A 13,226-nucleotide genomic window follows, 5' to 3' on the forward strand; every position below is an offset into this window, starting at 1 on the left:
CAATTGCAGATGCGTTGCCTACCCTTAATTGACGATGCAGAAGAGGCACATAAAGAGGATATTTCCCATTCCTTTGCGTCTCCTCAACCGTCAAATCCACTTTTCACTTCCATCCTCTCCTCTTAAGAAAAGGGTTGAAAGGGAAAGAGACTAAAATTAGGTCTCTGTCTATAATAATAACTTCTCATTTCCAATACACTCCAATACAATACTAAGAATGGGATTGGACTGTTACGTGTGTAAAATAAATTAAAGTCCATAATACATTTGAAAAAAAAAATGTTAGGCATGAAAGGAACATAAACATCAAACAAATAGCAGCAAAGCAAGATTGTCATGATGAGGCATGATGAGGGTACTCATTATTTTTTATAATGCGATGTGGACGGAGTCGCGGGTAAAGCCAGTAATATAAATGTACCTATTAGTGTGGAGGCGAGGGGCTGCGAGGGTGGTTCCTCGGGGAGTATTTTCCTGTGTCGCATCGGAAGTCTGTACAATTGTACCTGTCACATATTGTAATTATTTTTTAATTAATTTGAAAAAAAAAACAGTATCATTAATTTTACCAAAATTAAACAGATTATTAAGAAATGTTACAAAACTGTTATTGCACCTTTTTTTACAATTTAAATGCCTGTCCCAAGACAAAAATCCCCCTTTACCTAATTAAGATTTTAAAAAAATGCCTGTCCCACAATTCTTATAAATTGTCAGATAACAATCTAACTTATAAAATATGCGATGGAAATATCGGATGTTGTCCCTTGGTGACGTCACTTTTAAGCTATCTGAGCCTCTACCAGTGGTGTGACAGGCCCTAATTTTTACCAGGTAATTTTTATCGAATACGACACCACAAATAAAATAGATCTATTTGGTATTTACTTTAACTCTTTCAAGAAAAATATAAAAATTGTTTATGATAAGCTTAATTCCTAAATTTATTTAATACATTTTTATATAGCTTTAATTAATTTACTTAATATATACTTAGAATATAATGTAGATTATAGGATTTGTGCCACTTTTAAGGTCAAATTAAACGAAATGTAAACCTATAACTGTTAATTAAATTAGTAATAGCAAATGTTATGTACGCCAGTATTTACATATATATAAGAAACGATACTGTCAACTAACTCATTGTAAGTGTATAATATATATGTTGTGGTTGTACTTAAATAAATAAATTTTAGTAAATATTTACCTTAAAAGTAAGATTTTGGTCGTGCATTATAGAATTCGCGAATTGTTCTTCCACAATGCAAGTTAACGTTATAAAACATAAACTACATTTGTTAATGCTCGCTTCGCTTTTCGTGTCCGCCATCACTATGGAACTGGAATATAAATATTTACATTTTAATTAAAACAATTAGATGACAGATATCAGAACTATCAATCAAATGTAATCACTTACCAATACTGGAAGAAAGTGACTAACAAATTAGTCGGTTGGTCGTTGTCTAGAGCTTGAATCTGGGCCAAATTTGGTGGAGTCTGAAATTAACAATTACTTGTCTTAAAACATTTTTAATAAATAAACATGTAATTACTTCCATGCGTGTTAACTTTTTCATAAATACTATCTACTCAGACATAAAAAGAATAACATATGAGTCTTGTATTGGTTTGTAATAATTAATTTGTAAAAAGGAATCCTTAATTGACCATTAAACGACTCTGAGTGTGGTAGGTAATATGTATCTATCAAGTGAGTTGCGTTGTTGCGCGTTGAATCCTCATTTGCAGATTAGTTGGTTGACTTTAATCAACAGGAGACGCATAAAAAGATTTCCCCTATTTGCGCCCACTCTAAGATATTTCACTTCCATTCCTTTCACTGTTGGCTATGAGAAAGGGGACTTAAATTAGACTGTACACATATTGTATGCTAAGAACTTCCACTCGAGGAAAGTAAAAGTACTTTTAATGTAAAAGAGGTTATTTTTTTCTATCATTGTTAATTTCAATAGAGAAGGCACTTCACTCGACATTTTTCACATGATCATTACTAAGACAATTTTTATTGATAAATCTTTAAACCCACATCTTACTAATATTATAAATGCGAATGTTTAGATGGATGGATGTTTGTTAGAGTTTGTAGCCCAAACGGCTGAACGGATCTCGATGAAATTTGGTATAGATGAAGAGGATAGTCTGGAAGAAAACATAGGCTACTCACTTTTTTTTTAATTCCACGCAAACGAAGTCGCGGGCGAAAACTAGTGTATATATAATTAATTGTTTTTAAACTTATTACACTTGACGTACTAAACTTGACGATTGATATAGTATCTTTCAGATAAAGTACCGGTGGAAAGAAAATCTATATATTTTTTCATTAAATGCATGATTTTTTCTTTTAAAATACCTAAAATTGAAACGGGAAAATAGAACATAGATGAAAAGACAAAAAAGGAAAAAAAATTGATCTATTCAGTGTAAAAGAGAAGACTGGACATTAAGGGTTAATTGTCTTCGTAATTACTTGGTGCGGCGGCAGCGTGGCGGGCGGGGAGGGCGGCGCGGAGGACGCGGCGGCGGAGGAGGAGTGCGCGAGGGTGGTCATGAAGTTGCGGTTGAGGTGCGCCGCCTCGTACAGCGCCAGCAACATACCCTCCTCACCCCCGCTACAACACACGAATACGCTACTTTCAAGAACACCTTGAATAGGCAATATGTCGTCAAATTGCACCTTTTATAAGTAAACTTTATTAGTATAACAGCATATCTGTAAAGATTTTTTTAAATAAAATGTGATTTAGTGGCGAAATTTAATGATTAAAAATAGTCTTTTTTAAAATTCCCTCTATAAGTTTTAAAACGCAACGCTATTGGTCAAAGCAAGTGACTTATCTAATATGGCGTCGCTGTGTTGTCAATACACAGTACATTTACGTTAATTTATATAGAAATTCACTCTTGAAGAATTTATTATAAAAATTACATATGGTAATTTTGACATTTGCAATTGAGAATTTGACAAAATGTAAATAAAATAAAAATTTCATAATTTGATGCGGATGAAGCCGCACGGAAACAGCTAGTATTAAGTATAGAAGTATGAAAGTACAGATAGATCGATCAAACCTTATCCTATGTCCTCTAACGAGAGGTTGTGTGTCATCGCTGGTAAGGAATATTCCCCCCACCATACTGGTGAGTGAAGACAGCCAGCCACCGGCGTTACCTCCGCCTTGCACACCGCCGAATGTCGACATCACGTAATCATTTAATGCAGCTGTTATAACTTGCCCGTAACTGGAATTATTAAAACAACAGTATTAAAAAAATGTGGATGGATACCACTGACCCCTATAAATGGACAGGCTATATGATTTTGTGCATATTTGATTTTTGCCATCTTGGCGTTAACGGTTGCGATTGATGATGATAGTAAGAAAAAAAATTGCACTAACATAAACTGGCGAGTTGAAGTACAACAAAGCAAAAGCCAAAATTTTTAAGCAAAGACCTATCCATTTATGCAGACCAGTAAAACTTATTATATATTAAAAAGTATTTTTGTATGTAGTAAAATAACCCAAAAGCTACTAGACCAATTTAAAAAATCTTTCATTAAAAAATCTATGTTATTGGTGAGTAATATAGGCTATATTTTAATTCCATGCGGACGAAGTCGCGAGCAACAGCTAATCTATTAATCAGTTGTAACATTCCGTATTACCTATTGAAAATAAAATTATACAAAGTGAATACTTACCCATTAAGAGCTAATTCATCATCTAAAATAGATAACTTGACAACATATGGATTAGCTGATTCTTGTTTCTTATAGTTTACCAAAAACATAAGTAATAGTACCACATCATAACCTGCAAATACAAAGAGTCACCAATGAACTAAGTAGTAGTCTATATTTTTGTTATCATATTACAGTAAAAGGATTAAGCCTGGTAAGTTGGAATAGATATAAAAATATTAGTGAAGTACAGGCGAGTGGAGAGGCTTTTATCATCCTACTACAAAAACTTACTACATATGTTTGGATTTTTAAAACTACACAATAGATTTTTATGCAGTTCTTTTGTAGGTAGTGTAGTTCAAGAGGAAGGTTTATATGTATACTAGCTTTCGCCCGTGACTCCATCCGCGCGGAATTAAAAAAAACAAACGCAAGTAGCCTATGTATTCTTCTAGACTATTCTCTACATCTATGCCAAATTTCACCAAAATCCGTTTAGCTGTTTAGGCTACAAACGAATAAACATCTATCGAAACTTTCACATTTACAATATTACTAGCTTTTGCGCGCGACTCCGTTTGCGTGAGATTAAAAAAACATTACTGAGCAGCCTATGTGTTCTTCCAGACTATACTCTACATCTATGCCAAATTTGATTAAAATCCATTCAGCAGTTTAGGCTATAAACTCTAACATCCATCCATCCATCTAAACTTTCGCATTTATAATATTAGTAAGATTTTATATTGTAATAATCAATATTTACCATGATGTTGCCTTTCAGTAGATGTGCACAACAACTGTATAAGTGGTTCAAACAATGAATTCATCATCAGATATTCCACTAAAGGGTTTTCATCTATATTATCAACTCCAGTTGCAATCACCAGCAGAAGCTTTATAACCATTGACTTCAAACTATCTGGCACATCACCTGAAAACAGAAAATTTTATTAAAAAGACTAGCTTTTTCACATGAATCCATTCATGCCAAATTTTAAAAAAGAACATGTCGGTAGACTTTGTGTTCTTCTAGATAATGTTCTACATTTGAGCCAAATTTCACCATGGCTCATGAAACCATTCTGTAGTAACCTTCAAACAACCATCCATCTACCCCAACTATTATACTCATATTTCGCTAATACATATTATCATTGTGAAAGTCTAGATGGATGAATTTACAGCTTAAATGGCTCAGCCATTGCGGCTGGTGAATCTCAATGAGATTTGGCATAGATGTAGAACATTACAGACTACTAAAGTGTCTTTTAATTCCATGTCAACAGAGTTGGTAGCAAAAGCTAGTTTATAATATCAGTAAGAAGTAAGATAAGATTAAGCGGTGCATTAAATTTGAAGTATGCATAACTTATTTCCTTAAAATCTATTGCTGACAGATCTTTGTTGGTGGTGAGAAATCTTATCAACTATTTTTTTAATTCACCCATACATTTTTTAATAATTGCTGGCTACACACCTGATAATACAGTGCTACAGTGCTCTAAAAACTTTTGCATTTTAAAATTATCATTGCCAAGTAAAAGTAACTTCATGTTTATATTTGGATCCTGAGCGGCTCTTTGATACATTGTTGTAAGTAATGCACTGAATGTTTGTAGAGCATAAACAAGCCTGGAAATAAAACAGGATCATTATTATTAGTCAAGAACAAACAGCATACAATTTAGTAAGATTTGGGTTGAATAACTCAACTGAAATTGACCTGCAAATCAGCTCTGGTTTTTATTTAGATTTTAGCTTATTTGACCTAAACTTTTAAACTGCTGCAGAGCTGATTTACAGATACAAACACCTACCATAGGCCTACAACTATAGTTGTTTGATAAAATGTAAATGATTATTTTTCAACACCTTGTTTTAAATGATTTTTAATTGGTTTAACAACATTTTTTTTAAGTTTATTACTGACAAATCAAATAAAATACTGACATATTTAAAAAATCAATTACCAATTACTACTAGTAAGTTAATGAGAAAACCTTGTTAGAGATAAGATATTATGAAAACAGCAATGTATGATGGAAAAATTATAAGGCTACAAACCTTATATGGTGTTCTTGTCCTAGCATTTCTATGCATTGTGTTACAAGTAAATTCATATTTTCTTTCATGTTATTAAGTTGTTCAACTGTTAATTTGTGTATTTCAGCCTCCAATTGAGGAATTTTCGGTTTAAGAAGAAAAAATTCATCCCAAAACGTAGGATTATCACTTGTCAAATCTTCTCCTCTAAAGAAAGATTCATAAATCTGGACTACTTTCTCTTTTAGGTGTCTTTTAGACCCAGAACCACTTCTCTTCCTCATAGCCATTGCTTAAAGTAAACTACCAATAAGCGATATCACTTTCTCAATATTTTTAGTTTATTACACCTATGCTTTATTTTTACATTAACTATAATAACATTTGCCACTAGCTTAATAAAATTGTTTTAATTCTAATAAAATTAAAACAATTATCGTTTTATATTGAAAGTGATAAAAATCGTTTTTCGTGGCCGGTCAATTTGCATGTTGATTGACGTACGTAATATTTTGACTTTGACAGAAGGTGACAAATTCCGTTTATTAGATTAAAATAATTGTAATGCCCGGTTTACACTTCGCCAGTACAGTTAGACAGCTTATGATGGCCAGTTATAGGTTATTCGGCATACTGACGCTGCGCTGTAAAGTCGAATGAAGTGGAGTTTTGGAGCATTACTGTACAACTATACTGGTCAAGTATAGACCCCACATGATGTAACTACCTCTTTTTACTAAGAAAAATCGTTAATCAATTATTTATACATTTGGGAAATCAATAAACTTAATCGACTTAATACGAGAAGTGTTGAGAACCTCACGCGTTTTACGAAATAAATTATTCAAAATGTAATGTCATAAAAGCACCATATTGTTGATGTCCTTAAATTGTTGTTTGTTGGTTTATGGCTTTATGGTTTGTGGTATATTTAATCTGTGCTGTGCTGTATTGTGGTGAACATTTTGATTTTGCGTACATTTGTATTTTATTTCTATTCGCCTATAATTGTTAGAGATGAAATCTAAAAAACGCCATTATTCTTCATCAGAAGATTCTGATGAATCAAATGCTAGTGATAAATCTAGTAGTTCCTCAGATAGCGAAAGTGAAGACTCCTCCGTATCGGAGCACCGCGGCAAGAAGAAAAGAAAACGTGCCGACTCTTCAGACTCTGATAGTAATTCGGATAATCAAAAACGATCAAAAAAACGGAAACATAAGAAAAAGAAGAAGAAGCACGGAAAGAAAAAGAAGCGTTCAGATTCTGCAGATCGTGGTAACGTTGAAAGTATATCGTCTTTGAGTGAGGGAGAAATAACATCCAAAAAGAAAAGAAAACAAAAGCATAAACATTCAAAGCGGGCAGAGTCTTCACAAAGTGAAGGTATGTCTATTTGGAAAGTTAATGGTGTTTAAGATACTTTTATCTCAGTGCCTTCAAATTAGACACATGTAATGTATAGGTTGGAATGGGAAAGGTTTATGTTCACTATAGATATTATTGTCATAAGTGTTGTACTGATCATTCGTTTGATTGCTTGTCAATCTATTTTCAATACCAAATAAGTGTAAAATACCCAAAAATAATAATAAAAACCTGTTCCAGAAGATAAGCAAGAACAGCGCTTGCACAGTGTTGTTAAGGAATGTAGACAATCATCCGATGAAGGAAACCAACCTTCTCGCACATACTATCAGTAAGTTGCCTATTGTTTGAGAAAAGTAAGACAATAGGGAATATGCATGTATTTTTTTTCTTTTTTTAAACGATTCTACTTGTTATAAAATAACTAGAAAAAAAAATCATTTTAATTATTCCTGGTACAAATAAATGGTAATTAATTATTCTTTTCATTATTTTTTTTATTTTAAAGTTAGTCTTGATATAGTGTTTACAGTAAAATACTTCAAGAGTGAATTTCTATATATACTAACATAAATGAACTGTGTATTGACAACACAGTGATGCCATATTAGATAAGCCACTTGCTTAGACCAATAGTGTATGTTTTAGAACTAAGAGAGGGAATTTTTTAATGATTAAATTTCGCTACTAAATCACATTATTTAAAAAAAATCTTTACAGTATGTTTATACAGTAATAAAATATACTTAAAAAAAGTTTGGTACAATTCGGCGTCATATGCATATTGCCTATTCTAGATTATATCAATAAGTCAATGTTAAAAAGGTTTAGTTCAAAATCTGTTAAAGACATAATGTAATTGTAGAAAGGACTATCCAATGAGGGTTCCAGCATCAACTGACAACTATGAAAGACAATGTGAAGTGCAGCGATTCTACAGAGGCTCTAGTAAAGAACCACAATCATCTTATCAAGAGTCATATGGTTATGACAGAGGTCATAATGAAAGGTTACTATACTACATTTTAGATATATACCACTGAGATGTAAGTCAATAAATCTGTAAATAAATGTATGTAATATTTTTCAGAGTATATGATAAAAGCAGAGAAAGATTCAGCCACAATTCACAATATCCACCTAATGCTGAATATAACAGAAGACCTAAGGAATTTGATGAATATAAAAGGTAATTTATCTTGTTTATCAATCAATTTTTATTCTATTAATACAAATTAGTAATTTTCATACATTTATTCTAATGGTTGCATAGGAATCCAAGATATGAAGATCACAGACCTGAAGAAGAGTTCCCCAGACGACCCAGGGAAGAACCTTATCAAGCAAGAGAAGATTCAAGAGGTTATTACTATTCTTCTAACTTGCATGTATTGAATTTCAAAAAAGTGTCTGAATTATGAGGAAATAGTGGATTTACGTATTTTTAAATTTCAATACTTTCAGGATACAACCGTTACAATAATCATCATTATGACCATAGAGGAGGTCCCAAACAACGGGAAGTGCATGAAGTCAGGGATTATCGCGAAAGGTAATTATTATCACTATAACTATACACTAACACTGTGGGATTAAATAGAAATAAGAAATTTTAAACAATTTTCATATAAGGCAACCCACAGGGTTCAGCAGAAGGGAATGCCATTTTTTTACTTAAGCCCCTACAAATGTTCAGTTTTAACTAAATGTTACCATAGTAATGATAATATTTTTAACTAGCAGTAAACTGTTTGCTTCTCAATATTGCCTTCATTGTCAATTTTTATAAAGCAAGTGCTGGTTGAGGTATTATGGCGCTCGACAGAAAGAAGACGTAAAAATTGAATTACATAAATACCCTCAATATTTTGAATAGAATGGTAAGAAAGGCTTCAGTAAAAATATCTGTTTAAAAAAAATAACAAATGCTATATACCCCACAAAATTTTATAGTGAGATATATTCAGGATTTCGAGTTCTTAATATTAGAGTACTTAATGGGGATTGTATATTAATGTTATTGATTCCTGCAGACGAGGTCCACCTGACATGGAGAGATATCGTGAAAAAGAATACATGGAAAAGAAAGAGAAATACCGTGAAGAGAGATATCCAGGCGATAGGTAAGTGTACAGCTTTACTAGTTTTACATAAAGCACTTATACATAATTATAGTCATATAAGTATACATATGAAGGTCACGGCTGCATGATGATTCACACCGGCCAGTGTATTAACAGTGCGTTTAAATAACTGTATTTGTTTTTACAGTGACGTCTCTACAGAAAATTATAATGAATTTGGTCAGAACATGTTGCTGTTGCAAAGATATTTTAATGTTTTCACATTACATGATAATTATAACTCTAGGCATGTGTGAAATCTTTGATATCCAAAGATAATGGATTGAAATTTAGTTTGAAATACCTTCTAGGGTTATGAATGAAGGATTTTATGTATTCATTTCCGTTACTACCATTGGGATTAGATAAGAAAGAAGTAGTTTGGTACCGAAGAAATTATTAAGGATCAAGAAATTCCGTTGTTCTATAATTGAAGTAGTGACTGTGTTCATGTGGATATTTGGATATCCACTTACATTATCTTTTAGTTAATCGGAATTTTCTTTGCACTCCAATGTAAGAAATATATTGGAGTATTGATGTAACTTCTAATCGTATTTACTAAAGATACACAAACACAATTGTACAACAATGTTCAAGAGAATGTGGAAAAAACAATAGAAAACTGAAACAGAAGTTTTGAATAACTGTAGTAGTTCAGAAACACATTTCAAGAAGTAATCGAACCATAATCACTAACAAATGATTAAAAGTATCTAGGAAACTGACCATAATTTGAATATAACAAATGTGAAGGCTCACTTTGAAACCACTTTGAAACAGGAAGAATGATGAATTATTACTGATTACCTAACTGACTTTAGGTCTTGATTTAAACAAATAAAAAAATAGACGAATTGAGTACCTCCTTTTGGGAAGTCAGTCAATAATTTACCAAAAACCAAGAAAATAGTCTAGTAATTTAATTTCAAGAATTCAAGTTTTGAAATGACGCCCAAAGTAATTCAATGAAGACAATACTATTATCTGATATAGTCAAGTTTTGGGTTTTCAAACATTTTAAAAACCAAAGATTAGGTTGAAGAAACATATATTAAGCATAAATATATTGCTAAAAAACTTAATAGAAAAAACATTCTGGACTCACATGGATAAAGATAGACATAGCTTGGATTATAGAAGATTTTATTTAGAAAGATATCTGAAACATACAATATTAATATATCAGAATGAAAAAACAAAACTAAAATTATCAAACAGTAAAAGAAAATCTATAAAAAAAAAAGACATACAGACAAATTGAGTACCTCCTTCTTTTGAAGTCGGTCAAAAAAAGCATTTTTATAAAAAAAATCGTTTAAAACCAAGTTTTGTAAAAGAATTTTACAAATTTAAAAAAGTAATTGTTACTACATAAAGATTCTATTTCACCAAGCAATTTGTATAGAGCGTTTTTGCTAACATTAGAATGAACAAAATACAAAGATTGTAACAAATTATATGAAGAAGAAAAACCTGGCTTGAAATAAAAAGAATTTAAATTACAGTTGGATTCAAGATTTTATCAAAGATAATTTTTCAATGTTAAATTGAAACATGTTATATACAGAGATATCCACGATTGGATGAAATTTCTTGGGTAAAACCACCTACATCATATATAATCGAGTATATGGTAAGTGTATAGGAGTCGCAAACAAAGAGGCTCCGTCTTGAAGATTACGTACATAATTTTAATTCAAACAGGTATATGTCTAGTTACTATTACTTGATAAAATAACTGTGAAATCACCTCTGGTGAAGGAGATCCATATTAATTTAAATAAATAATCGTTTTAAATAATTGGAATCGCTTATTGATGATTTATTTTTGTTTTTTAATACTTTATTTAATGTTCAACAAAATTTTGGCATTTGGTTTTAATAATAAATTTATATTAAAATTGCTTTAACATTAAGTTATTTTGTGTGTGAAAGATATATGTGGTAATGATGACAATTTTTAATTTGTTGATTTATCATTTATAGGAATCGAGAGTTCCGTCGTGAGCGGCCGCCGAGGGTTGAGAAACCATCGTCGCCGCATCACACGTAAGTTCGTTTACGTCTTGGCCCGCGTGAAATTAAAAAAAAACATATCCTATGTTACTATTCGTGTAGCCTTTGAATGGTGAATGAATTTTTGAAATTGGCCCAGTAGTTTTTGAGCTACTTCAATACATACAAAAATACAAAACTTTCCTCTTTATAATATTAGTATACATAATAATATTCTATATTACTTACAAATTTCTATAAACATTGTATAAAGGAGGAGCAATTTAAGTAAGCACTAGCTTGTGTACATTGTTGCTTTCTAAAAAATAAAATGAAATACTGTTATTTTCTTTTACTCAATAGGTTCTTTGTTTTAATTCTATTTACATTCTTATAATTCTATTCACAGAGAGCATTCCAAATCACGTAGTCAAGAACGCTACCGAGAGAAGAACATAAAGGTGGAGAATAGAGAAGATAGAGAGGGAGGTAGAGAGGGGAGAGCAGCGAAGGATAGAGTGGAGAAGAGAGAGAGTTCGCGCGGCGGGGAGGAGCGCAGGGAGCGTCCGCGCCCCACTGAGAACGACTCCCGCCAGAGAGACCGGAAGACCAGGTAACAAGAGATTCCCAAATATATTCCTCGAGAACTTTGTAACCTATACTAATATAATAAAGCGTAAACACATGCTGCTTTGTGCTTTCACATCATATTTTTGATTAATTCTGTCTTTAATAAAAAGGCGTACACTTACGGCACGCTATATATTTTTACGCTATGAAACTTAGGGGGGTAATAAATAGGAAAATAACCATCATGTGAGAGAGGGACTATAAACTACAAGCTGCCAACGTTAAGGAAGCAAGTTTGTTATGGTAACGGTAATTTTGACATTTGCAATTGAGAATGTGACAAATGTAAACAATGAAATAAAGTTTTTACAATTTTATGCGGATGAAGCCGCTCGGAAACAGCTAGTCACCAGAGTTTTAAACCAATTAAATGTTCGGACCCCAAAATCTTGTACTCTCGAGAATCATCGATACCCCTAAAATGTGTATATGTAATATGCATCGTGAGTCGTGTAAATTAATATTACAATACTTAAACATATTTCAAATATTTTTTAATTATATTTATATTTTTTTTATATGCAATTAAAATCAAACATGCTTTCAGATTTGCTGATGCAGATGACAAGAAGGAGTACGGTTGGGGGAAAACAGAAGTGAAGAAAGAAGGTCAACCTGAAGGAGAAAAGGAGAAACCTAACTTTGGTCTGTCCGGCAAGCTGACTGCCGACGCCAACACCGTTAATGGCGTGGTTATAAAGTACGCCGAGCCTGATGATGCTAAACAACCTAAACGTAGATGGAGGTAGGTTTTTTTTAAATTAGGAATAGAATTAATACCTTTACTTTTGAAATTAAAAGATGTACACTAAGAGTCTCCCTCAGTGATCAATTAGGGAAGACCGGATTTAGCATTACCTGCGTCCTGATTGTGTCACAAAGATGTTACTAAATTAACATTAGTAGTATTTCTAGAAATTCACATCATCCAAATTTGACATGCAGTTATTAACAGGAACACTAATCAGGCACTGTGACGTCACTGTATTTAATACTTCGCTATTCAGTATCACAAAACAATACATAAACGATTCTATTCTTATACAGCGTGACGTCACGTGACGTCACAGTATTTAGTGATTTAGTGGTGTCTGCGCGATACACAATTGTATGTGTGGAGTATAGTATTTTACTATTATTTTTTAAATGTACATTTGAGTCCTTGCGGACACCTTTTGCCGTTAGGCTAATATGTAACAATAAATAAATTTAAGCAAAAAGTTTTAACTACTGAAGTATAGTGTATAATGTATAGCGTGTGTTGTGTTGCAGATTCTATCCGTTCAAGGGCGACAAGGCGCTGCCGATCCTGTACATCCACCGGCAGTCGTGCTTCCTGATCGGG

General features: G+C 32.4%; 2 protein-coding genes across 2 annotated transcripts in view; one reads left to right on the forward strand and one right to left on the reverse strand.

Annotated features, from left to right (window-relative positions):
* Nucleotides 1-347: 347 nt before the first annotated feature.
* Nucleotides 348-6,325, reverse strand: LOC106105688 (UPF0668 protein C10orf76 homolog). The gene is made up of 9 exons (XM_013286115.1): nt 5,783-6,325; nt 5,196-5,350; nt 4,482-4,649; nt 3,734-3,845; nt 3,100-3,270; nt 2,498-2,639; nt 1,424-1,503; nt 1,211-1,343; nt 348-506 (listed from the first exon to the last, which is right to left on the reverse strand). Exons 1-9 carry the CDS (start codon nt 6,049-6,051, stop codon nt 363-365), a joined length of 1,374 nt encoding a protein of 457 aa, XP_013141569.1. The 5' UTR covers nt 6,052-6,325; the 3' UTR covers nt 348-362.
* A 367-nt stretch (nt 6,326-6,692) lies between these two features.
* Nucleotides 6,693-13,226, forward strand: part of LOC106105663 (probable serine/threonine-protein kinase DDB_G0280133) — a 9,046-nt gene continuing 2,512 nt past the window's right edge. Inside the window, exons 1-11 of the mRNA XM_013286087.1 lie at nt 6,693-7,148; nt 7,371-7,461; nt 7,996-8,139; nt 8,221-8,319; nt 8,404-8,492; nt 8,595-8,682; nt 9,164-9,253; nt 11,243-11,305; nt 11,661-11,864; nt 12,429-12,626; nt 13,154-13,226. Of these exons, the coding sequence (XP_013141541.1) occupies nt 6,779-7,148; nt 7,371-7,461; nt 7,996-8,139; nt 8,221-8,319; nt 8,404-8,492; nt 8,595-8,682; nt 9,164-9,253; nt 11,243-11,305; nt 11,661-11,864; nt 12,429-12,626; nt 13,154-13,226 (1,509 nt within the window). The 5' untranslated portion in view covers nt 6,693-6,778. The remainder of the gene's footprint in view (nt 7,149-7,370; nt 7,462-7,995; nt 8,140-8,220; nt 8,320-8,403; nt 8,493-8,594; nt 8,683-9,163; nt 9,254-11,242; nt 11,306-11,660; nt 11,865-12,428; nt 12,627-13,153) is intronic.

Source organism: Papilio polytes, unplaced genomic scaffold (genome assembly GCF_000836215.1).
Source record: "Papilio polytes unplaced genomic scaffold, Ppol_1.0 DF822733.1, whole genome shotgun sequence".
Taxonomy (NCBI): Eukaryota; Metazoa; Arthropoda; class Insecta; order Lepidoptera; family Papilionidae; genus Papilio; species Papilio polytes.

What these genes read in the sequence shown, in the direction of transcription:
- LOC106105688 (XM_013286115.1), bottom strand. Translation starts at nt 6,051, where the DNA reads ATGGCTATGAGGAAGAGAAGTGGTTCTGGGTCTAAAAGACACCTAAAA. An exon ending in CTGTAGCACTGTATTATCAG is followed by an intron (nt 4,650 to 5,195) that starts GTGTGTAGCCAG and finishes TTCTGTTTTCAG; the next exon opens with GTGATGTGCCAGATAGTTTG. An exon ending in CCACGCTGCCGCCGCACCAA is followed by an intron (nt 1,504 to 2,497) that starts GTAATTACGAAG and finishes TGTTAATTTCAG; the next exon opens with ACTCCACCAAATTTGGCCCA.